We start from the raw sequence: 23,230 nt of genomic DNA on the forward strand, positions 1-23,230 counted from the left end.
CTTTCAATTGTGTAATTTAAGTGATCTAGGTAGCTCTGTTTTGGAAGTTCAGTTCATGCTACAAATGTGTTTTGGAATTTGTATGTGCTTTTTGGAGTTTGTACGTGTTTTGTCTCTAGGGGCCACCGCATATATTTATATATAAACATATATAAATAAAACCACTTTTCTTTTTTACATTAGTAATTCCTTTTGTGCATAATTTTATATTATTATTAATAATAAATTAATTAAAGCAACAAAACAACCTGAAGAGCCAGTTTGGAGCCGAAAGAGCCGACTCTTTTTAGTGAGCCGAACCGAAAGAGCCGGTTCTCTAAAAAGAGCCGGAAATCCCATCACTACCCACTGAGTTTTCTTTCTTTCTTTTTTTTGACCAGTGTATATTTGCTCATAAATTGTGTTTTTCCCTATCCTTAAACAAAATGACATAAGAGTGCAAACTAATTCTCACTATCTACTTTATGAAGGTGTGGCTTGGTCCAGGTTATTTTTAGAGTAAATTAAGCAGCTGATATGATAGAAAATATTTTAAGGGAAGGCTTTCTCCAGCCACTAAACTCAGCTTACATCTTGTACTCCGAACCTCTAGGCAGCGACAGAGAGCCCCAGCTGTTACTCTCCTGTGCGTAAAGATGGCTCGTTGGTCAGGCGCACCAGCTCTATCCGTGGACCCTCCCACTAGTGGAAGAGTGACACGCCATTCAATTGCTGCCTGGCCCGCTGCATGTAGGAAACAGGAGGGAGCTTTGAGCACAAGGATATCTTACTATCAGGCAGGAGGAGGGAGAAAACCCGGCTACAGTGAAGCAAAAGTTGGACGAATCGCGTCGACATGGGGATCCGAAAAAAGACTAACAAGAATCCGCCGGTGCTGAGCCATGAGTTTGTCATCCAGAACCATGCAGATATTGTTTCCTGTGTTGCTATGGTGTTTCTCCTCGGCTTGATGTTTGAGGTGAGTCCACATGTTGAATGGCTTATTTTAAACTGTGGATCACTCGAGGGATGCTCGGCAGGAAAAGTGAGGGGGATTATCGCTAGAATGAATGCCGAATACTCCCAATCGGTTCTCGTGAGAACTGACATGGCTGTCTGATCTATTCTTCACACTACTTCCTCTCGTAATCGAAACTTTTCCCCATCACGATGGCCTCGCGTTTGCGTTTCATTCCAGAGCGTTCTAACCTCACTCAACTGCTCTCGGGTAATGTTATTTACAGTGACTAAATATGAGGGGGTTTTTTAAAGCGTCGTGGGAACTATTTCACTCACATCTGGCTGCTTTCCCACCTAAAATTCGACAAGCTATTTAAGAAAAAAAAAATCATCGACACTAAGGCCCGCGGATCGAGTATGCACGCAAAAAGAAAACCAAAAACAAAAGTATTTTTTTGCGATATGTTTTGCAGAAATTTCCCATCAAGCGGCAAGTTTGCATTGCAGCACTTTATCGAGCTCAGTGGTTACGGTGTTTGGCAACACTCTGGACTTGGGTTAGTTTGTATGTGTTACGTGGCAATCGCGCAGCGGTTCACACAGCGCTGTCATCACCGAAACCCGCTTTCTCCGTCACTCAAAGTTGTCACCGGAGCTGGGAGAGCGCTTCAGACGTGACCGGACACAGCGAGCTGACACACGGGATCGTGTCACACAGCACGACAGTCTCTTAACGCGCTTCAATCTGCTCTGCTTTGAAGCAAATGTGCGTTAATGTCAAAGCGCGTTTCATCCTAGGCGGAAAAAAAGCACCACCGCTGCTGGTGTCCAGCCGGCCATAATTAAAACTGCTTCCTGTTTGTGCTTTCCAAAGTAAAACTCCTGGGAACTACGTGCTGTTGGCAGCGTGGATGTTGAAAAGCGTGATATTTGCAGGAATTGTTAGATTTATCTGTGCTACTTTAGCTTTAGCTCTTTTTTTCTTTGCTTTGAGATATTTATTTATTGCAAGCCGGGTTCTCTTGCTGTGAAGGACTAATATGCAACTTCCAACTGATATCTCATTAGCCGCCTGCCTTGATTAAGTTATCTTTACTTTCAGTGAGCGTAAGGAGTTTGTTGCTCTACATAATTCACATTTAGTGTCATGCATTATCTCGTGTTCTTAAATTTTCTGACTAAAAATGTTGTATACAAAAAATACATAAGCAAAATGAAAGTAAAAAAATAGGAAGGCATAGAAATGTCAAGTATTTGTACCTGTTGTTTTGCTTTCTGTTATAGTTTTCCCTCTTTAGGCCAGGAAAACAAATATCTCCACTATAAATATAACTATAACTGCACAAAATTAGTGGGACACAAAGGAAAAACTCTGACTTCTTGTATTAGTAAAAGCCTTTTTACTCATATGGACACGAGTATCTGGCCACCTACACACTGCACCTGCAGGAGCTTTTATGACATCCCATTCTAAGTACATAGGTATTACATAATATGGAGTTGGTTCCCACCCCCCCTTCCTTTGCAGCTACGACAGCGTTCGCTCTTCTAGGAAGGATTTCCACAAGAGTTTGGCGTGTGTCTGTGGAAATTTTTGCCCTTTTATCCAGAAGAGCGTTGTGCTGAACGAGAGGCCCTCGCTCAGTCTTTCTTTCAAAGAGGTTTTTGTTTTTGTTTTTTTAGATCAAGGTGGCACAGTCAAGTTCTTCCTAACCAAACGCATCCACCCGTTTTCCTTGCTTTATACACGGGGACACAGTTGTCCTGGAACAGAAAAAACCCTCCCCAAACTGTTCCCACAAACCTGGAAAAACCTAGAATTGTCCAAAATGGCTCGGTAAGATTTAACATTCACTGGGGCTAAAGGGCCCAGGGCCCCCCAAAACAACCCCACAGCATTCAGTGATTAAAAGATAAGGCCCAGAATCTTGTCTATGTGGTGTATAGCTTAATAAAAAGACTTTATAATATAAGCTCTAAGTGGTTTTTTCCATTGTGTCTATTGTGCAGAAAAGTTGTGTTTATAGTGACGATATGTTTGCTTTCCTGGACCGAATAGGGAAAAGCATAACAGAGAAAGCGAACAGGTAAAAATACTGAATATCGGTAAGTTTGTGTTAAACATAACAGCATTAACGCAGGTGTGTTATATTACCACTATATTCATACACATCCTAAATGTATTATTTCCATTTTTAATAAGCATTTTGACTTGTATTTTGTACAATTGCTGTCTGACTGAGATTGACACGACTGCCTTTTGTCTGCAGGTCACCTCTAAGTTTGCAGTCTTCTTCATAACTGTCCAGTACAACGTCACCATATCAACAAATGGTAGGTTAACCAGTGGTGTGTGGGGAGAACAGATGTTTCAGTGCAGTACTTTCTTTTACTTGCTGCATTCCTCTCATTTGGATTCTAAAGTGGCACTTACGCAGCCCTACACAAACCCATTTCAGGGTTCTCTCCCCCCCCTGCTTCCGAGCTAAATTTAGTCTGCCTGATTTATAAAGTTCTCTTGTGGCAAGGTTGCGCCGGGCAAATTTGGGCTAAGGTGTAATATAGGCCTCACAATCCGAGTCCTGCTCCTTTCAAGGTTAACAGAATCTCTGCCAGCTGACTTCAGATACCGAGACTGCAGGACCTGTTCGTGCTGTGTGTGGTGTGCAGGCTTCCAGCTCGGTGATTCAGCTCTTATCTGCTGCACCTGACGACTTGCCGTATTCTGTAACTTATTTACAGCTCGAATCTCATGAGCCACATAGCATCCAGCGTCCTAATCTCTCTGCAGTGAGTGTTCTGAAACAATTTCAATGATGGCTGCTGTATTTTTCTTTTTCAAGCGACCAATTGGATTTATTTCTTTACGAGTTTCTGTAAATGATGACCAAAACCACTCAGTCCATCTAGAATACTTGCTGGGAACTGCGTTCACGTATCGGCTATATCTGTTTTTATGGACACTGAGCTCAAGGGTGCATGGAAATAAATGTAACTTTAGAAAGCTAGAAGAGATTCAGCGTGTATATTGGTTCAAATACGGTCTCTTGCGTTTTCAAAGCGGTGTAATTCTGCACAGCCGGGGCTCACTAATCCAAACATCTCACTCCAGGAAAGCACACCTGACATTTTGGATGTGAATCAATCACAGATGGGTGTTGATTTTTCACTCTGCGTGACTTTTGTGTGCTGCAGAAGCACCAGAGGAGACTGTCGTGAACCACTTCCACCACGGGATCAAGGACTTGGCAACTATCTTCTTCTACATGCTGGTGGCTATCATAATGCATGCCATTATCCAGGAGTATGTGCTGGACGTAAGTGGGATAAAGACACGGAGTTAAGGTCATCTCTGTTAGAAACGGTTCTGTATTGTTCACTGCTGGTCATCTTTGCAGAAAATCAACAGGAAGAAGCACTTCTCCAAAACCAAACACAGCAAGTTCAATGAGTCCGGCCAGCTCAGCGCCTTCTACCTCTTCTCCTTTGGTTGGGGCACAAGCATCCTGCTCTCTGTACGTACAATAGCCAGCTGCCTTTGGTTTTTGTTTGCTTATGCCTGACCCCATAAAACATACTTAAAAGCTTGCTTGTTCTTAGGAAAACTTCCTGTCCAATCCAGTCAGCCTGTGGGAGGGTTATCCGCATACACTGATGCCGTAAGTTGTGATGCTGATTGTGGAAATTCATCAATCATTTGGGACGTTTCTAAGCTTTTTGTAATGTCTCGCTTTCTTTCAGATTCCAGATGAAATTCTACTACATCTGTCAGCTGGGCTACTGGCTGCATGCTCTACCGGAGCTGTATTTCCAAAAGACAAAGAAGGTAAGAGGACGTGCGGAGCCAGTCGCTTTGGGATGGGACGATGCGACGCAGTTTCCTGTTTGACTTCCACGGCCGAGCCGCATTGTTTCAAAGTCTCATCATCCTCTCGCTTAAATCACCATGTGCAGAGCCGCACTGCTGTAAATATTTTGACCATGTTTGGCCTCCCACCCTTTGTGTTTACTGTTTAGGAGGATATTCCTCGCCAGCTTGTGTACATCTCCCTGTACCTGGTCCACATCGCTGGCGCCTACATTCTAAAGTAAGAAGCGCCCACTGTAGAAAGCCTTTAATTAAGTGTGTGAGTCGGTGTGGCTCGTGTTTGTACACTGCCCTTTAGGAGAAAGTTTGTGGTGTCCTTGTGGGGGTTTTTTCCTGTCATTTGTAATGAAAAACTCTCTAAAGATGTTTCTTTGTGTGTTACAGCCTGAACCGCCTGGGTCTGGTCCTCCTTGTGTGTCATTACTTTGTCGAGCTTCTGTTCCACATTTCCCGTCTGATCTACTTCAGCAATGAGAACAGGCAACTGGGGTGAGTTCACTATTAGGAGGTTTTAGATCGAAAGCGAAAGAGGGCAAAGTCTTAAAACTTGTCCTCTTGTTTCGCAGTTTTACCATTTGGGCGGTCTTGTTTGTCCTCGGACGGCTGCTCACCCTGTCCCTGTCTGTCCTCACCGTGGGCTTTGGCCTCTCCACAACTGAGAACCAAGGTTTCGATTGGGCCGCAGGAAACTTTAACGTCCTTTTTGTTCGGTAAGTGTTTCTGAGAGTAGAAACTGAAATATCTGAACTTGCAAACGGAGCTGAAATTAATTTCTTTTGCTCGGACAACCTTTTTTAAAATGTGTAATTCGTGGAGATTGAAGCAAAATTTCTTGATATTTTTTAAAAAATTCATGTGCGGCAAATGTAAATTTGTAAGAACCGCTCATTGACTGCTCACAGTGGAGACGTGAGGCCTTCTTTGTAGACCTTTAAGAGCATGTTGTATAGAGCTAAAATAAACCTACAGCAAGAACATCGTTATACAAAAGGAAGTGCACATTTCTTCGTCCAAAAATGAGCATGACGCGCAACCACAATGCGTCTTGTGCTAAGCAGATTAAACACTTCCTACTTTGTTTTTGTGTGCCGTTTCTACCAGTGTCTTGTGCGTGAGATAAAGTGCGATGCTTTTATCCCTCTCTCTACTAGGGTAACTGTCCTGGCCGCCATCTGCCTCACACAGGCCTTTATGATGTGGAAATTTATCAACTTTCAGCTGCGCCGGTGGAGAGAGCATGCCCAAGCTCAGACCTTGAAAAAGAAACAAGCTCCTTCCAAGAGCAAATCAAAGAAAGACAAAGGTGAGAGCACGAGCATGAATTAGCTCCCTATTTGCAAAAACATGGCTGGAGGTTCCTCTCCCAGGATTAATTAAGCTTACAACTTTCCATATTTAAAGCATAATATCTAGCTATTTTCTAGTGTAAATAATCCTTTCATGCCCTAGAATGGCTTGGATGTAACTCTACACCTTTCTTTCTTGGAGTATGTTCGGCTTTGTGGTGCATATGCAAATTGGTCCTCATCTCCAACTTCCCTTCTACCACTCACTTCCAGTGCCATCATCATAGGTGCTTGCATTCAGCTCAGCTTGGACTATGAAACTGTTCTGTAGTAAAATAGCGTGGGCAGTGTTTATGTACGATAAAAGGAATTGTAGTGGAAAACTGCCCTGAGTGCTCAGAGTAGAAAAGCACTATTTGAATACAGCTCTCATTCACACAGTGGGATCACCACAGTTGTTCTTTAAAATACATGATTAAATGTCTTTTTTTTTTCAGTTTTTCAAATGACAAAACGGTACATAACTTAAAGGCTTGTCTGCTCTTTCACATTTTTGATCTCTCCTTCTTTTTTTTTTTTAGCCAACGGAGTAAATGGAGTTAACTCTCACCAAGCTGATTCACCAAGAGCCAGAAAAGAGAAGTCCTCATAAAAACATTCCTCTCAGCCCTTTCCATCGCCTCCCCACCTCAGAGAACTCTCCTCTCACTCTCTGTCCCCTCCTCACGTCCGGCCCAGCAGATCCTCCGGCTCCTTGATCTACGACACGCATCTTCAGCTCCCACACACGACTGACCTCCCAGCTGGACTTCAAGGACCAGAATGCAGCTTCGCTTCTCATCCAGCACACTGTCATTTCTGAATCTTTGCCCTGCTGTGCTATTGTGAATGAAAAGAAAACCAATTAAGAAAATAAACTATGGAAAAAAAAAAAAAAAAAAAGACCTTTTATTTAAGAAGTGCCTATTGATACGGAGCGTTTTTTGTACAGAGTGTAATTTTAAAATTTCAGGAATGATCACTGCGGTGTTTTAATGTTTCTCCCATTTTATCTTTTCATGCTTTTTCTAAATACTGTGTATTTCAACTCGTCTCTTCTGTTTTGTTTTGTTTTTTTCGTCTCCTTTTATTTATAACCGCTCGCTCTGCTCCTTTTCTTTGCCACCGACTCCTGCCCCTCTGTGGGGGGATTTTGCAGACACTATATGTGAATTTCCCTGTAATGTCTCTTGTTTTCCCCTAAGTGAGGGATGCAAAAAGGAAACAAAATCTTATCTTTGTCTTTCAGATTAAGACTGGGGTCACAAATCGACTCAAACTCAGTGTTTTCTCCATTTCGTTCTTCAGCGGACACCTATAGATGGAACGTAAGGTAGAATATGGAGGTTTTTAAAGTCCCCTTATGAATAAGAATAAGGGTGAGTGTGCAAAAAGCATTCGAGGAAAACAGGAGACATCTTTGTGTAATAATGTAAGTAGATTCACGGTTCAGTATTGTGCAAAACTGCCAGCAAAGTAACCTGATGTAGCATTAAGTGTCAGAGTTCAGAACAGCTTTGTAATCAGATCATGAACTGTTGCGTTTGTATCTATAGTTCTAAGAAATAAACACGCCTTGTGTTTTAGCTTTGGATGAGATGACTTTCTAAGAGAGACAGAAAAGACTTAATCAGGCAATATGTCGGTTTAGTGAGTTTGAATTGCTGTCTTGTATGATCCTGCCTCATTTGCTGTTTAAGTGGAATTGTTTCCCTGTGTTTGTATGGCCTGCTTGAAAAATGTTCACATGAATGAGTTGTTGTAAAAGCATGGACCAAGAATGAAACATAACTATGTTTTGTTTAGCTTTTAACACCCTCCCCCCTCCCTCACCTCCCTTTACCCTACTATTGACTGTGCCATATGAGCCTGGTTGATATGCCTTTTATTTACATGCCATAAGATAAATTTGCAAAGCTGCAGAGAGCAATCAAATACGTTTTCAAGTAGTTTCCCAGTTAACACCGGCCTGTTCCAAAAGATTAACCCGTTGGGTATGCAGTGGTTGCCTTTAAGCCGCATGTGGATTTCTGAACCTGTCCTGAGGGGTTATCTTGATAAAGGAATAAAATGTATTGAAAACAAATTCTCTGAGTTGTGACTTGTGTATTAATATCCGTGTACACATTTTAGTTTTTATTTGAAGAAAGAGGCTCACAGTTGAGATCACTTAGATGAAGCCTGGTATTTAACGTTTGAATGCAATCACTTCTTACATAGATGCAACACCTGCTGGGAACCTGGAGTGAAAAATCAAGAATAGTTCATTTCACTGATATTTAATGTGAAGGGGGCAGTGTTACGACGAATTATGCCTCAACACTGTATGAAGCTTTTATTTTAGACGCCGAAATTAAGATCTCTAATTGTTTCACTATACAAGTTAAAAGGGGGCTTTGTGTTTGTCGTGATTTTCTGTCACGTAGGTATGTGCAGTTGTGGTAAGAAGATGACATCCACTCACTATGGGTGTGAATTTCATGGTAATTTGGGGATTTTAATGATTTCTTTTAAATGTTTTTGGTTTGTTTTCCCAGGATTGGACAATTCAACGACATAAGTGGCTTCAAAAAACAAAACAAAAAAACACACAAGAACTGGGTGCACAAGTTCAAATTTATTTTGGATTTTCTCTAATCTGCATTGTCAAAAGTATATGTACATACACCCCCACTAATTTTTGGTTAAGTGTCTTTTAGCAAGTTGGACCACAACCATATACTTTTAGTAGCCATCACAAGCTTCTGGCATAATTCTGGCTGGATATTTGACCGCTCTTCTTGGCACAATTGGTAGCATTTATTTCAATTGGTTGGTTCCCTGGTACAGACCGGACTTTGAAGCATAGCCCACAAACTTTCAATAGGGTTGAGGTCAGGGTTTGGGAAGGTTGTTGTAGAAGTACAATGTTAGCCTGCTTTATTCGTTCCAGAACAAGTTTTGATGTGTGCTGTTGGATCATTGTCCTGTTGGAATACCCAGCTGTTTCCATTTTTCAAACATCTAGCTTTTGACTTGAGGTAAATTAGAAGAATTGGGAGGTAGTCCCCGTTCTTCATTATTCCATCCACTTTGTTCGATGTACCACTACCACTTGTACCAAACCAGATCCAGAGCACGATGTTATCACCACTGTGCCTGACAGTTGGTACAGTGTTCTTAGGGTTTGAAAGCGTCACCTTTACTACTCCAAATGTACCTCTTGTCATTGTGGCAAAATAACTCAATCTCTATTTTGTATGGCCATAAAACATTTGGTAGACTTGCAAATTTAAGTCGAGCTTGAAGGTGCTGATTTTGGAGCACAGGCTTCTTTCTTGGTCAGCTCCCTTTTAGCCCATTGTAATGTAAAACTTGATTCACCAATGGATAGCGGCACTGGTATTCTAGCAGTTTCCAATTCATGGCAGATTTGACCCTTGGTGGTTCATGGTGGTGATTGTTCCTGAACATCATGAGCAATTTCCTCTTATCTGAGGGTGATAATTTGGGTCTTCCTACAGACCATGGCATTGGTATGTCCAAATAACTTGTACTTATGTACGGTTGTTTGAGCCAAAAATAAAGCTACAATTCTCCTTCTTGGATGTTCACTGAGGCAACTGGACGTTCCTATTGTTCGGAGTATTGATCAATCCAACAAATTAATTTTTGTGCTGGCAAAGAGAATTAACCTGTTATAGTCAATCACGATCACTAATGAGAAGTTAATATTTCTTGGCCTCAAAGAAATCATTAAAAGCCCATAACTACTATAATGTTCATGCCCATCATGAGTGGATGTCAGCTTCTGACAACAACTAGTTATATGACAGAAAATTATGAACAACATGAGACCCCTCAAAACCTATAATGAAAAATGTGTAAATTAATCTACAACTGAATACAAGACAGGAATGACTTATTTTACCACTCAAACAGCCAGTTTCAAGCCACACATCCAATGCTCTTCATACAGTTAAAACCACATGCCAGCCTTTTTGGTTTGTAGTTTCATGCACAGGTAACGAAAAGCAATGTGTTTATCCCTACTGTAACTGATGCAGTCTTTGATTCCTAAAATCTGGGATATGGTCACTTTATGATTTATATATAGGAAATAGCTTTGCCTTCTTTTAATAGTTTTTCTCAAAATAATAATAATAATATATGTAGGCCACACACACGAAACTATTTGCAGCTCAGGTATTTTGTTTGATCTAATTCAGATTCTCACCCTTTATATCCTGGCCAGTCAATTTTAGATTGATTTTTTTTATGCAAAATTGATTCCAAAGAGATTGTAAGTAGAATCTGTATAAAGCTACACAGATTGCGAAGTTCCATTTTTGGGACGTCTTCTAAATTACGCGGATAAACAGTAAATCTATTTCTATTGATTTCACTGCTCAGGGTTGGTCTCATTAAATATCTCTGTTAGTGAGCATGATGTGAACATGATTGTTGTATCTTCTCTGTTGGCGAGAGTGTGCATTCTTTCGAGGTTGAAGGATTCTCTGCGCCCAACATCTGGCTAGTAGATTAGAGGGGTTATATGTTATATTCATCTAGAAAGAAAAGATCAGGTACACCATCAGAAGATCTGCTGGGAAAGTCTAGGTTACCTGGCAACCATTCATATCCTTTGTTGAAAGCATTGCAGCTGTTGTTATTAACACATAAAATGACCATTATTTTTTATATATGATTGAGTAAATATGCTAACGATGTCTGACTATGTCTGACTATATCAAGGACATGTGAGAGAGTGGAAGACGGCGCTGGGTATCATGGCATGCCATCTCTCGGTTCTCTTGGTTCTGAAATATTTATGTTATCAGTTTTTAAGTTGTATTTTTTTCTGTATAGTTTTTTATTTATTTATTTATTTATTTTTTATCTTCAAATAGCTGTTCAGCACTTTGCAAGTGCTTCATAAATAAAGTGATTATTATTATTATTATTATTATTATTATTATAATCAAACGGGTGGGAAAGGTCTGATTTTTAAAAAAATAAATAAATAAAATATTTAATAAATTGTAATAAGAAAAATCTAGGGAAAATAGTAAGGGCACCATAGTTATACCATAGTAATTACAATGTCTTTTGTTTTGTTTTATATATACATCACATGCCATGCCATATCTTGGAAGATGTTTAGCCAAAGTTTCTTTTTTGACATTATTACAGAGTTACAGCAGCTTCACCAAGTACCACAAAGCAGTTGTTTCGTACTCCAAAAAAAAAACAAAAAAAAACTTCAGCGTGCTTTCTGTGTAACATTCACATTCCGATGAAAGCGAGTGGAGCAGCCAGGGTTCAAACCACCAACCTTGCAGTCGGTACATGATCTGCTCTAACCTCCTGAGCCACAACAGCCCTCTATATGTTAACTTCGTTGAACTTGATTTGCAACATAAGAATGAAAAATTTTGCAAAAAGTCACACAAGGTAAAAATTCTAAGGTTGTAATTTTCAATTTCCATGTATTTCAAATAGGGTTAAAGGTCTCCGAGGGATTTCCATTCTAAGCCTAATTTTTCAGCTTTGCACCACTGGGAGGTGATGCTGTACAACTTTTAAATGTAAAGAAAACGCCTGCTTGCTCATTTGATCCACAGATAGTTGACCAGACAGTAAATCAAGGTAGCCAGATAAGCTGGAAACGCCTTGTCATATTTCTTAGGTTTTTAAAGCCCCTTTAGTATTTTTAAAGGTCCCTTTCGTTAAATAGCCACCAAAGTGGAATAGTGTGACGAATAATCATGGCCTTGCTGTACATTTCCCTCATGCATTTACTGTATCTGACGAGTGTAATAGCGATTTTTAAACTAGGGTTAACCAGGACAGACCGAAATTGCACTTTTAGTGCTGTGGTTGAAGTGAAGCCCAACACTGCTTTCACCAGGCGTTTTATTCAAGGCACAGCGCATACACACATCATTTATAGGCACACATAAATCTTTATGACCTTACATTTACACACATCTTGACGAGCCATTTCACCACAGCTCTGGGGATATTTTCTAAATATATACATAAAAATGCACTTGTTTCCTGTGTGAACCTGGAGTTGGGGAGTTGCTCGATCCGCGCATAAAAGTACAACACATTTTTGAAATATTATTGACACTGACGTGGCACAGTGGCGCGTCAAAGTAACTGCTTGTCAGATAAAATGTTGCCAAATCCGACGCCGATCAATCAAACTGCAAGTGGCCGGGTCATCGTGACAGGTAAATCGCCGTAGGACTGCTCACGAGTCCCCCGGTCGTAACCGAGCTCATAGCGCTGTGGAGCCCCCGTGATGTGGTGTGGCGTGTGTGTGGGGGGGGGAGGATAGGATCGCTACCAGCCAGATAAACACTCGGCATTGGTTTGCAGAGCAGGAGTAACATGGCGGCACAGTTAGCCAGCAGAAATGTTGTTTCACTATCGCGAAGGTCAGAGCTGCTTCGGATAAGCGGAATTTAACAGCGAGGACACGGCCAAAAGTGTTAAATCGTAAGTAGCCACACGCGTTTGTGCTCCTTGTCGAGACGCGGCTTGGTGTTTTTGGTTTTTTTTCTATGTTTTTTTTTTGTGTGTGAAATCCGCTGAGCAGGAGCGAGAGGTTCTTCAAATCTCGGTTGTGTGTCTTGTCTGTCTGGCACAGGCTCTCGCTTCGGCGTTAGCTTAAATTAGCAAGCGCTAGCTGCTTGGCTAAGCTCGCCGCCTATATCGGTGGTGTTTTCTGCAGCAAACTTAATTAGACGACACGGGCAAAAAGCGAGCCTTGAAGCGGGGAGTTACTGCAGCGTACGAGCTCCGCTTTTTATTCGGCGGTGGCCGCATGTGAAATGGGCAAAAAGTGAAAATGCGAAGTGCACAACACTTTCATGTGTCATTGTGTGTGTGTGTGTCTGTCTGTTTTTTTTTTTTGTGCTGAGTGAGCGAGAGACCGTGCCTACAACACCGGACGAAGTTCGCCAGGGTAAGCAGGAGCCCAGTTAGCATGCTAACGATGTAGCCGCACAGGCTGGAGTCCCTTTTTTTATGTTTTCCTTCTTTTTTTTAACGTTGTTGTCAGAAAACGTGAGTCAGGACAGTTCCCATCACCATGTGCTTGAGCGGGCTGTTGTTGTTTGTTGTTGTACTATCCAAGCCTCATTACTACTTGACACATTAGGTAAGTTGGCGATTCCCCCCTTTCTCTAGGGAGCATAGACCACTTTTTTTGTTTTGTTGTTGCTGGTTTTCATTTCTTCTTCTTTTTTTTCCTGAACTAATGTTTCTCCTGTGTTTGACGGTACTACTCGTGGACTTGGTTACAGCAGTCAGAATGAGCGCTTTGTAACTGTAACTTTGTAGCAGTTTAAGTCAAAGTGTCAAAGTTGCCCATGGACACATGGTCACATGACACGAGCACAGATTGTGCACTACACTTAAGGTTGCAAGAGGATAAATCTGGAGGGTTTTTTTTTTTTTTGTAGTGTATTTTGGCTTTGCTTTAAAAGAGTAAAATTGCCATGGATTCACACATGCACCAGTCACATGTTGGTGGAGGAAGGAACTTAAACTGGAATACAGTTTTAGGCGTTAATGCAGTGTCTGTTTGTTTGTGTGTGTGTGTGTGTGTGTGTGTGTGTGTGGTGGTGGTGGGTCTGCTTGTGTGTTGCATTGTTGTGCCTGTGTTGAAGGAGTGCAGCACTCTCCTTTTTAAGGGCCCCTCTTGCATGACTGATTCTGGACTATACAGACAACACAGCTTGTGCCATTTCAATGTCTGTCAACTGTTCTCTCAGTAATGCTGCAGGAGCGCATCCCGTGGAACCAGTTGAGCAGTTTCTATTGCATCCCTCTCCCCACCTGATGGTGCACGGGGCTTGTCACATCACCAATACGAGATTTAACATGACATGCTGTCCAGCCGCAGGTTTGACTATGGCTTCACTGCTTATATGGAAATGGGATGAGATGGGATTCAGTCAGATCTCACAGTAGTCATATGCAAATTCTGGAGAAGATGTAACAGACACAAATGTGGTTTGTTTGTTTTTTCTGTGTATGTGTGCTGCTGTGCATGTATGTCTGCATGCATCTTGTAATCATACATCTGAAGTATGACCAGAGGAATATGCAAAAAAGTGTATTTCTTTAACTTATTGTGGGTTTTTTCAACCCCCCCCCCATCCATGTGTGCATGTGTTGTGTGTAAACTGCTTTGAAAGTATCCCTCTTTGCAAGCCTGAACAGCATTTAATCTCCAAGGCATAGAAGTTGTTGACTTTGTAGTTTGCACAGAAAGAAAATTGTTCAGGTATTTCAGTGTGTGGTGGATCGAGGCAGATTAAACTGTTCGTCCTTGTGAGAAAGTAAAGATGTCCTCTGAGCTGACCCGATTTAAATTTTCAGGCTGTATTAGATAAGGGGTGTGGATCTCTTGTATGACGTGTATGTGGCAGCCCACTACTGGTTAAAGGAATGCAGTCCTATTCAGAGGCAAACCTGCTTTCCAGCGCTGTTGTTAGATGCCTGTATGCTTTTTGTCTAGTTTAAAAGAGGAGACATACTAGACTACTGAAGAAAGCAAAAAAAAGAGAAAAAAGGAAAATATTTTTGTATAGCTTTCACTGAACAGAGTGAAAGAATGACTGCTGGGATTCACACAAGCATGTAAGCAAGTATGTGGATGTTTATACAAGGATAACTGGGTGGAAGTTTTCTCACACTCACTTGGCACTATTTGTGCGATGGGCGTTTCCTAAAAACAGAACTCAGCCTGAGCGCATTGTAAACTGCAGCTCCAGCAACAGGTGTGTGGCACAGACGTGCCGGTCACGTCACATGATTCGAATCAAGCCTTTCTCCTGCATACTTGCTTTCTTTTTGTTGTCTCACTCGGTGACAGATTTTTTGTATATTGCCCTTAAGGTCCTTGTGGCATCCTACTGCCTGTTAACAGTGTGTTCGTAATTTCCTAAATCAAGCCAACATGTTGCTGTGAACTTGGAGATAAGCCCCTCCTAATATACGTGCTGACTTTTGTCCTATTGTGAGTTGCTTTGTTGTGTCACACGAAGTGATACTGTATTAGCTTGACCTTTGTTCTGCTGCATTTGTGTTGCCAATTCTTGGCTTTTTTTTTTATTATTCCATTAGCACAGCTGGACTAATATCTAGCCCCAGTAATGGGTCTATTTTGGATTTCAGTGCAATTATAGAATTGCATGCAATTTGTGTGTTTAGTGATTTGTACAGACGTTCATTCAAAATGTCATCTTTGGCTGTGAATGAATATAACTGAATTTTAGGGAATTTAATATTTGTCAGACAAAGCAGGGCATATGAAGACAACTTTGACAGTGGTAAAGGAATGATTGATTTATTTAGATACGGGGTGTATCAAAAAGTATAAAACAATTTCAAAGTGTTTTAATTCAGTAGGTGTTCACAGGTTAGCGTTTGAAACACGTACTGTTGAGAAAGAGGGGATTTGTGAGTTTCATGTGGTTGCTGGTAGGTAGCAGTGGCTGCAGTGATGCCAGATGTGCTTGGAAAACACATGTGAAAATGGAAAGTTTTGTATGTAAAACTGTATATTTAGCCATATTTTTTACAGCTTACTGCAAGCTTATGTGTCCGTTACTTTGAAAAATAGTCTTTTGAAACCGGATTATTATTTTTTTGATACACATTGTTTTTATTGACCGATAAGTTGGCAAGCTAAGTTTTCCATTAACCTGTAAAGAAAATCCTCCCACAGCACTATAAACAGTTTTGTTAGACCTGGAGGGGGAAAAAACTGTAATGACATCTGGGGTCATGTTGCAATTTATAAATGCTGTCAAGACAGTAAAATAATATATAACAATAATAATAATATCATGTGATTCTGTTAAGTTTGAGTCCTGTTACAGGGTCTGCCTGCCATAACTCTTATTGCTGTGGTCACCTGTGGTCTCAGCTCGTTTTCAGTTTTATTTTATTTTATCTTACTTTATTTGTACAGTGTGAATAACTGTATACCACATGCGCAGGTGAATTCCTAAATCATAAGGTTCCTGTAATCTTTGTCCATTGGTATTTGAAAGGAGAGGTAGCACTCAGATGCTGGCAAAATTACTGCTTCGCATTTTAGGGGGTGGAAGATTGTAATTCAGTATGATCAATTAAGCTAAACAATCGCATAAATTCTTAACTAAACTTTGAGAGGCATGCAGCAAAGAGAGATGTGTCAACATGACGCTCGGATAATGTTGCCATGGGTAGTTTCACAGCTGACATCTGGCACCCTGACATGTGTTCAGACAAATGTGTTTTTAACAAGAGAGGGGGGAAAGACAGCACTGGCATCAACAGGTTCTGATTGACGCTGCATTGGACACACAGAAACTAGTTATTGGTACGTTAACGTTTATCTTAGCAAATCTGTATATTTTAGACTTGTAACCAAAGTTCTATTCAAATAACAGTTAGTTTTAGTAAAATAAACAGTGACTGAAGACTCGTGTCTAGGATTCGAAACCCAGTTGCAGTCGATGACTTATTGAGTTATTAATATGATCTTAATATGATCTGTTGACAGTAATCACTTGTATATGTTTTGGTAAGATTGTTAAGAGGTAGTTGTAAGCTGTTTTCTAGTTCGAGCTTACAGTTTTTTATTGTAGTTGGTTTCTTTAGTCTTCTTGGAGAGTAAACTGATGGTCACTGGGGTTGTTGGTTGCCTAAAAAAGGAATTTCAAAAGGAAAATTATGTAGAACTTGGATCTCCCTCCAGGGAAAGCCTTGCTGGAGAAATCAGCCTTGTCATATGGCTGACCTTCCCAAAGTGTGGGGCCCGCCCCTAGGGGGGCGCAGAGCCATTGCAGGGGGGGCGCGGTATGAAAAAAGGGGGGGGGGCTTGGACACTGCTAGCATGGGGTTCCCACACAAACGCAAAGCAGGAGATGAAGCATCGCTGAATATGTTTCCAAACCAACTTCATTCTAAGCCAAAGACTAGAAAATATGGTGAAGCATATCTGCCCTTTGATTTCACCTGCACAAGTGCCGAGGTAGGTCTCCCCTGCACAATTGGTTTTCCCTTCGTCGGGAACACGGGCTGGGCTCTTCAAATCACGGACAAACAGTATCCCACATTCGCGATTTTTAGTTCACAAACACTTCTCATAATGACTAACTACTCCTGACATTTTGGAGACGTTAGCTCTTTATACAGTAAAATTACAGCGGGATACATATAATATCAGGCTGATCCTGCCACGATTTGTTCCCCCGGTTCAAATCCCGGACAAACAGTATCCCACAGCTGTTTATGTTTTTAAACCCATTTTGCACAGAGAGACATTTTTGGAAAAATGTATTGATAGCAATGTTGAATATTATTACACAGGAAAAAAACAACTACACGTAAAATAATCACACCGTGATGCCTCTGCCTTTCTAAATGGAGGGACAGTAACTGCGTGTGTAAGCGTGTAAAAACTGAAGATAGTCAGATTAACAGTATTTCGTCTCTATCTGCTATTCTGCAATTCATCTCATGTAAACAATAACGTGGCGCACAGCGTGACGTGAAAAAAGGCACATACCTTTGACGTTGCATGACGAACTCTGTAGTCCTCGTCCACACCTAAACGCAAAAAAGGAGTTTTAAAAAAAATCTCAGTTTTCGGTGATTTGAAACGCCGTTTACGTGTGGACGAAACAGCTGCGTTTTCAAAAATACCCGTGTAGGTGCGGACGTAGCGTAACAGAGTTAGTAGTTTATTTTATTACTACCTGTAATTTATTGCAGATTACTTGTATTTGCTTAATTGTTTACTAAATGTTTGAGGTGTGAAATAAACCGCAATGGAGCAAAATAGGGGTGTGTGTGGTTGGAGGATGTGTTTGTGCGTGTGCGAACATTATTCTTGTAAAACAAAGGGGGGCCTAGCAAAAAAAGTTTGGGAACCACTGTCCTATGGTACCTCTGTGACCCATGAGCAATCTGGTGAACAATGATAATGCTGGGTTAATTTTAACACACAACTGTTTAAATAATGACATCAGAAGCCTTTTTAACCATGTCACATTTTAGCGGTGAACAAAACTACTCCTCTTGTTACTACACAGTTGCTAACATTGTTAAGCTGACTCATTTGAACCAGGGTGGAAGATGACATCCATGCGTCTGCTGCTTAGCACAGTCAACTCTGACCATCACCACAGACCTCTGACTTACTTGAGGGCTTTAATGTTTTAAAGACAACAGCTAACACTCACAGTTGTGCAGCTTCATATTTATGAGAATGTTGAAATGTATCGCTGGTCTGTTTTCAAGTGTGCACATTTAATTCAGTGTGTTTCTTTGCTTTTAACAGAGTTTACAGTGACCACTGGGGAATTATTACCTTAAAGTGGCTCTTGTTTGTAGGTAGGTTAGATGTACCAGATTTACCTATGCTGTGTTATCTATCCATCACATGCTGTGAGTGTTTTCTTGACACGGTGCACCCCTCCCCTTGGTATCTATATGCCTTGTCTTGCTGGGCATCTCACCCTGCTGTCTCTGCGTTTGTGTTGTCATGGAAACAGCAATGTGACAGGTCCTGGGTGGGCGTGAGGGATGAGCTGTGGGGTAATGGCCAGGTTTTTACAGCAGAGGGAGAGAAGAGGGTGTAACGGCAGTGGAGAGGTATCTGAAGCAAGGCCGAGATGATTGGTGAAAAAGCTGTGAGGGATTTGACGCCAAGAGGAGAAGTCGGGGGGGGGATTTATCCCCTCTCTGCTTCAAGACTGTTTTCATTGTGTTATTAAATGAACTCAAATCAATCATCTCATCTATTTGCGATGTGGAGTGGAAAGAGAAACCACATTGGATATGGTTTCTCTTTTTAGTTAAACTGCTTGTGGGCTTTCTAGAAAAGTTCTGAAGATGCTTTGTCATATCATATATTGTCAGATAAGTTGATATACAGGATTGGAACTGATCTATTGGACAATTATGTTAATTTTTTTTAATGCATATGTCCTTGTACTATGTCACGCGTCAGTACAATTTGGCTAGAAGGCTAGCTACATAGCGTTGAAAGAGCTAACAACAAAGGGTCTCCAGTATGGAGGCATTAAAGGTTCACTTTGCCAACAAGTTCTCTTTGTTTGTGCTAATTTGTGTCAGAATTTCGATTTAACAGCAAACTATGGGCAAGTCCTTTGACAATGTCGCTCCTGTCAGTTTCGCTCTCATTTTTTCAGTTTATGTGTGTCCTTCCTTCCCGTGACGAATACTGGATATTAATTTCAGTTCACTTTTATTTATATAGAGCTCATTCCCAACAGATGTCAAGGTGCTTCATGAGGGAGTGAAGGAAATTCTACACCAGTAGGACACCAGTCTGTGCTAAATAATGAGTATGTCAGTTTAATGTAATATTTCAGAACATTTAAGCTCAGTAAGTAAATGTTATTAATCTTGCATTTAATCATAATAAGGGCGGGCTATTTCTCTGTGGCAGTTAGCTTATGAAACACCTGCACTGTTAAGGGTGTACTCCTGGCTTAAGATGGGCCTTTGGTGTAATTGTGATACATCAACTTGCAGTCTGTGTAGCCTTATTTGGACATCGGTGCATTTTCCTTTTATGACCTTTAGTGAAACTATTTAAAGAGATGAAATCCCATTTAGCAGATCTGTTTAAAAAAAAAAATACTACAAATGCTGGTGATTTTCCTCTTCTGGGGGTACTTCTGTGCAGGAGAAACCCTGCGAGATGTTTGAGAATGTTTTGACATTAATGTTTTAAAAACATCAACACACAAAGATTGACTCATGCCCTACTCCCATGGAGACTCCACCAGGCCTCTCGGGATGGTGATGCTCACAGACAATCCAATGATTTCAACATTCTGCGCTCCTCCACTTATGTAGGTCAGCCACAGCAAAGTGCATATTGATCTCTTAAGCTAAATGATATTGTGATATCTACTGCTTATTGAGAAGAAGGTGCCCTCAGCCTGTTTGGCTTTACCAGAGGAGACAGCAGAGGTCACATGTCTGTGTGGCTGTTCTTCTGCTGCTGTTTGCCCTTTTGTTTGTCAACCTGGTATGGTTCAGCTGTACAATACTGTAGATCTAACAATGCGTAAGGTGCTCATTATTATTTTAGAGGAGCTCCTTCCACAGTCATCGCTAGTGTAATGGAAAGATTACTTAAATAAAACTAAATGTCTAAATAAATAGACATTCATGGAGAGCTTTATGATAAAGGGAGCTTGGCGTTTTCTAATTTGATGCATGACAGGATGTAGTGCGTTGTAGATAAGGGTCTTTGAGTATGCTGTCTTAATTTGTGTGAGTGGGTGAATTGCCTTTTTCCTCTGCCACAATGTGTTTGTGGCTCTGGGTGCTAGCATGTGGTTGGCATCTTTCCCACTGCCCAGGATGGAATCCTTGGCACTGAAGGAGGGAGAGAAAACTTGGATTGAGCAAGCTGCCTGCTGGAGTTGGGTGGGTGGTCCAAAAATATGCAGTGTGAATTGGTCTTGAGAAAGCCATGCATTCACTCTTGTTCTAGGACAGAGGTAAACGCCGCACTTCCACCGCCATCACAGGCCGAGCTAGGGTGGCAGGGAATGATGTGCAGAGCAGCAGCATTTCTCACCCGCTTGTCATAAAGTCAGAGGAATGCGGGGATTCAGTTTCAGGCTTTTCACTTCTGTGCACATTGTGAGAGTCAAACTCTGACCAGTGCGATTTCTCCTAACCCTCCCATCTTTCTCATCTCTCTGTCGACCTCTTTCTGCTGACTCAGCAGCGTTTCGTCAGTGACCTATAATGTGGTTTTGCGTGCTTTGTCTTTACTGCTTTCCGTGGGCATGGGAATCTCCTTAGCCAACCTGTGTTTTCAATCTGGACTAGAGTTTAGGTATAAAGCTGAAGTACTGTAACCAAATAACAACAGCACTTCAGCTGTTGGGCTTTTATATAATTGAGGAAATAATTAACAAGAATTTGCTGAACTAATCTGCTTCGATTATGATAAGTGTAAAGTAAAAATTGAAAGATTTATTTTTTGTTGTTGAATGTAGAAGAGAGCTTGTGATGAGACCAAACAGCAGATGGGTTTGAGCATAGTTAAAAAAAATTGTCTGACTGCTCAAATTATTCAGCTCTCAATCTAAATCTACTACATGCTAAACACGGAAGGAGAGAGAAGTAAAAACAAAGCAACACGTATGTTGAGTTTTTCCTCTGTGATGTTTCACTTTTGAGTGTTTTTTTTTTTTTTTTTTTTTTTTTTTTTTTTTTTTTTTACACAAAAACATCTTTTTTTTCCTAGATGTTAAGTTTAACAGGCTCACATCATGCAAATACTGACAGCGAGGCTGACAGCCTTAGAGATGTAAGCTTAAGTCTTTGTTCAGAGTACTGAAAGTATGCATGCATACCTCCATGCAAAAGTGTGGCTCTAACATTTGCTTTTGATTTTGGTTAACAGTGGAGTTTCACCACCTAAGATACAGACGAGAACAATTTTAGGCTAAAGAGATGCAACTTGCTTGTAGGATAAATGCCTGGTTTGGGTTAGTTGTTTGGTAACCTTAACCAATCCAATTCCTACGTCAAAAAACCAAGATGCAGTTAAAGCCCACACACATCCTTAAAGGCCAGCTCTTATAGTGGCCTTAAGCTGGAACCTGGTTTTGTTTTTGCGAATTTTATAACATTTAAGTGCCTGTTTTTCACAAAAATCTCTAGTCCGGATTTAAGCAAAAAAAAAAAAAAGGTAATTGAAATTCACATGTGCAAGCATTCAAATGCTTAATAACTTAATAAAATGTTTTCTTTCCTGTCAGAACTGTCAGATATTTGTCGCTCGTGTTTGTATGTGAGTGTGCATGTGTTTGTTTGCATGTTAACGTGCTACCATTCATGCCTGAACTCTAGAGATTTGTGGTTTTGGCACCTGAAGATGTGGGCTGTCAAAACAAAACTCCCTCCCATCTCATCTGGCAGTGGAGTTCAAAACAAAGGCCCTCGCTGGAGAGGAGATTACACAGGAGAGGCTGAGCACTGATGCTACGCTGTGGAAGCCAACTGACAGTATCTTAATTTAACAACTCTTCTAGTGGGGAGAGCTTTCTTTGGTATTAAAAGCAGTGCTGACAGGAAATAATTTCGTATCCTCATAAACTGAATATTTAAATAATATATCACTAATGTTTGGAAAGTTGCCTGGCACTTCAACTCCTTTTTTTCTCATTCCATTTTTTAAAATCAAAAATGTACTTACTTTCTTAAATAAATAACCAAAGAAAAAGTAACCAACAGAGACAAAAAAGACAAGAAATGCCTCCTCCAGTTTCACTCATGGCAGTCCACAAAGTCTTTCCTCAGAGATAAAAAGGCAATTATAGTAAACAAAATTCTAAAAGAAATAAAAATCAATTAAAGAAGAACTACATAGCCCGTGACAAACAGCTACTCTTGCTGTTCTCTGCTTGATTTAAACTATCCTAGACATTTGGAGTCTACAATAATTTCCAAATGCTTTTATCTGTTAGTTTATGTGTTATTCTTTCAGGTACAAGCTGGGCATCATTTATCTAGTGCACAATAGCCATGTGCACTAAAGGTATAAAACCATTATGCACTAGATAAATACGCACTAATAAGGACTGAAAGGTATTGTTGGGTCTTGTTAAAATTCTTTTGAAGTCACAGAATAAAACATTTTGGAATGAGGCCAAATGCAGTAAAACGCTATGTAGACATCGTCGACAAGACCTGCTGAAGTTCAAACTGAGCATCAGAATGGAGGAGGAGGGTGTTTTAAGTGACTTTGAACGTGGCATGGTTGTTGTTGCCAGATGGGCTGCTCTGAGTATTTCAGAAACTGCTGATCTACTGGTATTTTCCCCACACAACCATCTCTAGGGTTTACAGCGAATGGTCTAAAAAGAGAAAATATCCAGCGAGTGGCAGTTCTCTGGGTTAAAATGCCGCTTTGATGCCAGAGGTCAGTGGTGAATGGTCAGACTGCTTCAAGCTGATAGCAAGGCAACAGTAACTCAACAACCACTGGTTACATGCAACCAAGATTTGCAGAAGAGCACCTCTGAACACACAAGTTGAACTGCAGGGGCAG

General features: G+C 40.8%; 2 protein-coding genes across 9 annotated transcripts in view; both read left to right on the plus strand.

Moving 5' to 3' along the window:
• The first annotated feature begins 659 nt into the window (after window positions 1-659).
• On the plus strand, window positions 660-8,218 carry tram1 (translocation associated membrane protein 1). Its single transcript, XM_084939222.1, has 11 exons — window positions 660-958; window positions 3,210-3,273; window positions 4,135-4,256; window positions 4,338-4,454; window positions 4,540-4,598; window positions 4,681-4,765; window positions 4,957-5,027; window positions 5,192-5,296; window positions 5,374-5,517; window positions 5,959-6,110; window positions 6,675-8,218. The coding sequence occupies exons 1-11, from the start codon at window positions 836-838 to the stop codon at window positions 6,743-6,745; spliced, it is 1,113 nt and encodes a 370-aa protein (XP_084795348.1). The 5' UTR covers window positions 660-835; the 3' UTR covers window positions 6,746-8,218.
• Window positions 8,219-12,238: 4,020 nt separating this feature from the next.
• ncoa2 (nuclear receptor coactivator 2) overlaps window positions 12,239-23,230 on the plus strand; it is a 58,927-nt gene continuing 47,935 nt past the window's right edge. For 4 of the 8 annotated variants that reach the window (XM_084939223.1, XM_084939229.1, XM_084939227.1 and 1 more), the window contains exon 1: window positions 12,375-12,618. The gene's annotated coding sequence lies outside the window, so the exon portion shown is untranslated. Of the gene's footprint in view, window positions 12,351-12,373; window positions 12,619-23,230 lie in introns of those variants that run through there. The other 4 variants (XM_084939228.1, XM_084939225.1, XM_084939224.1 and 1 more) reach the window with 3 other exon arrangements.

This window comes from Perissodus microlepis, chromosome 9 (genome assembly GCF_051167445.1).
Source record: "Perissodus microlepis isolate ML-2025 ecotype Zambia chromosome 9, ASM5116744v1, whole genome shotgun sequence".
NCBI lineage: Eukaryota > Metazoa > Chordata > Actinopteri > Cichliformes > Cichlidae > Perissodus > Perissodus microlepis.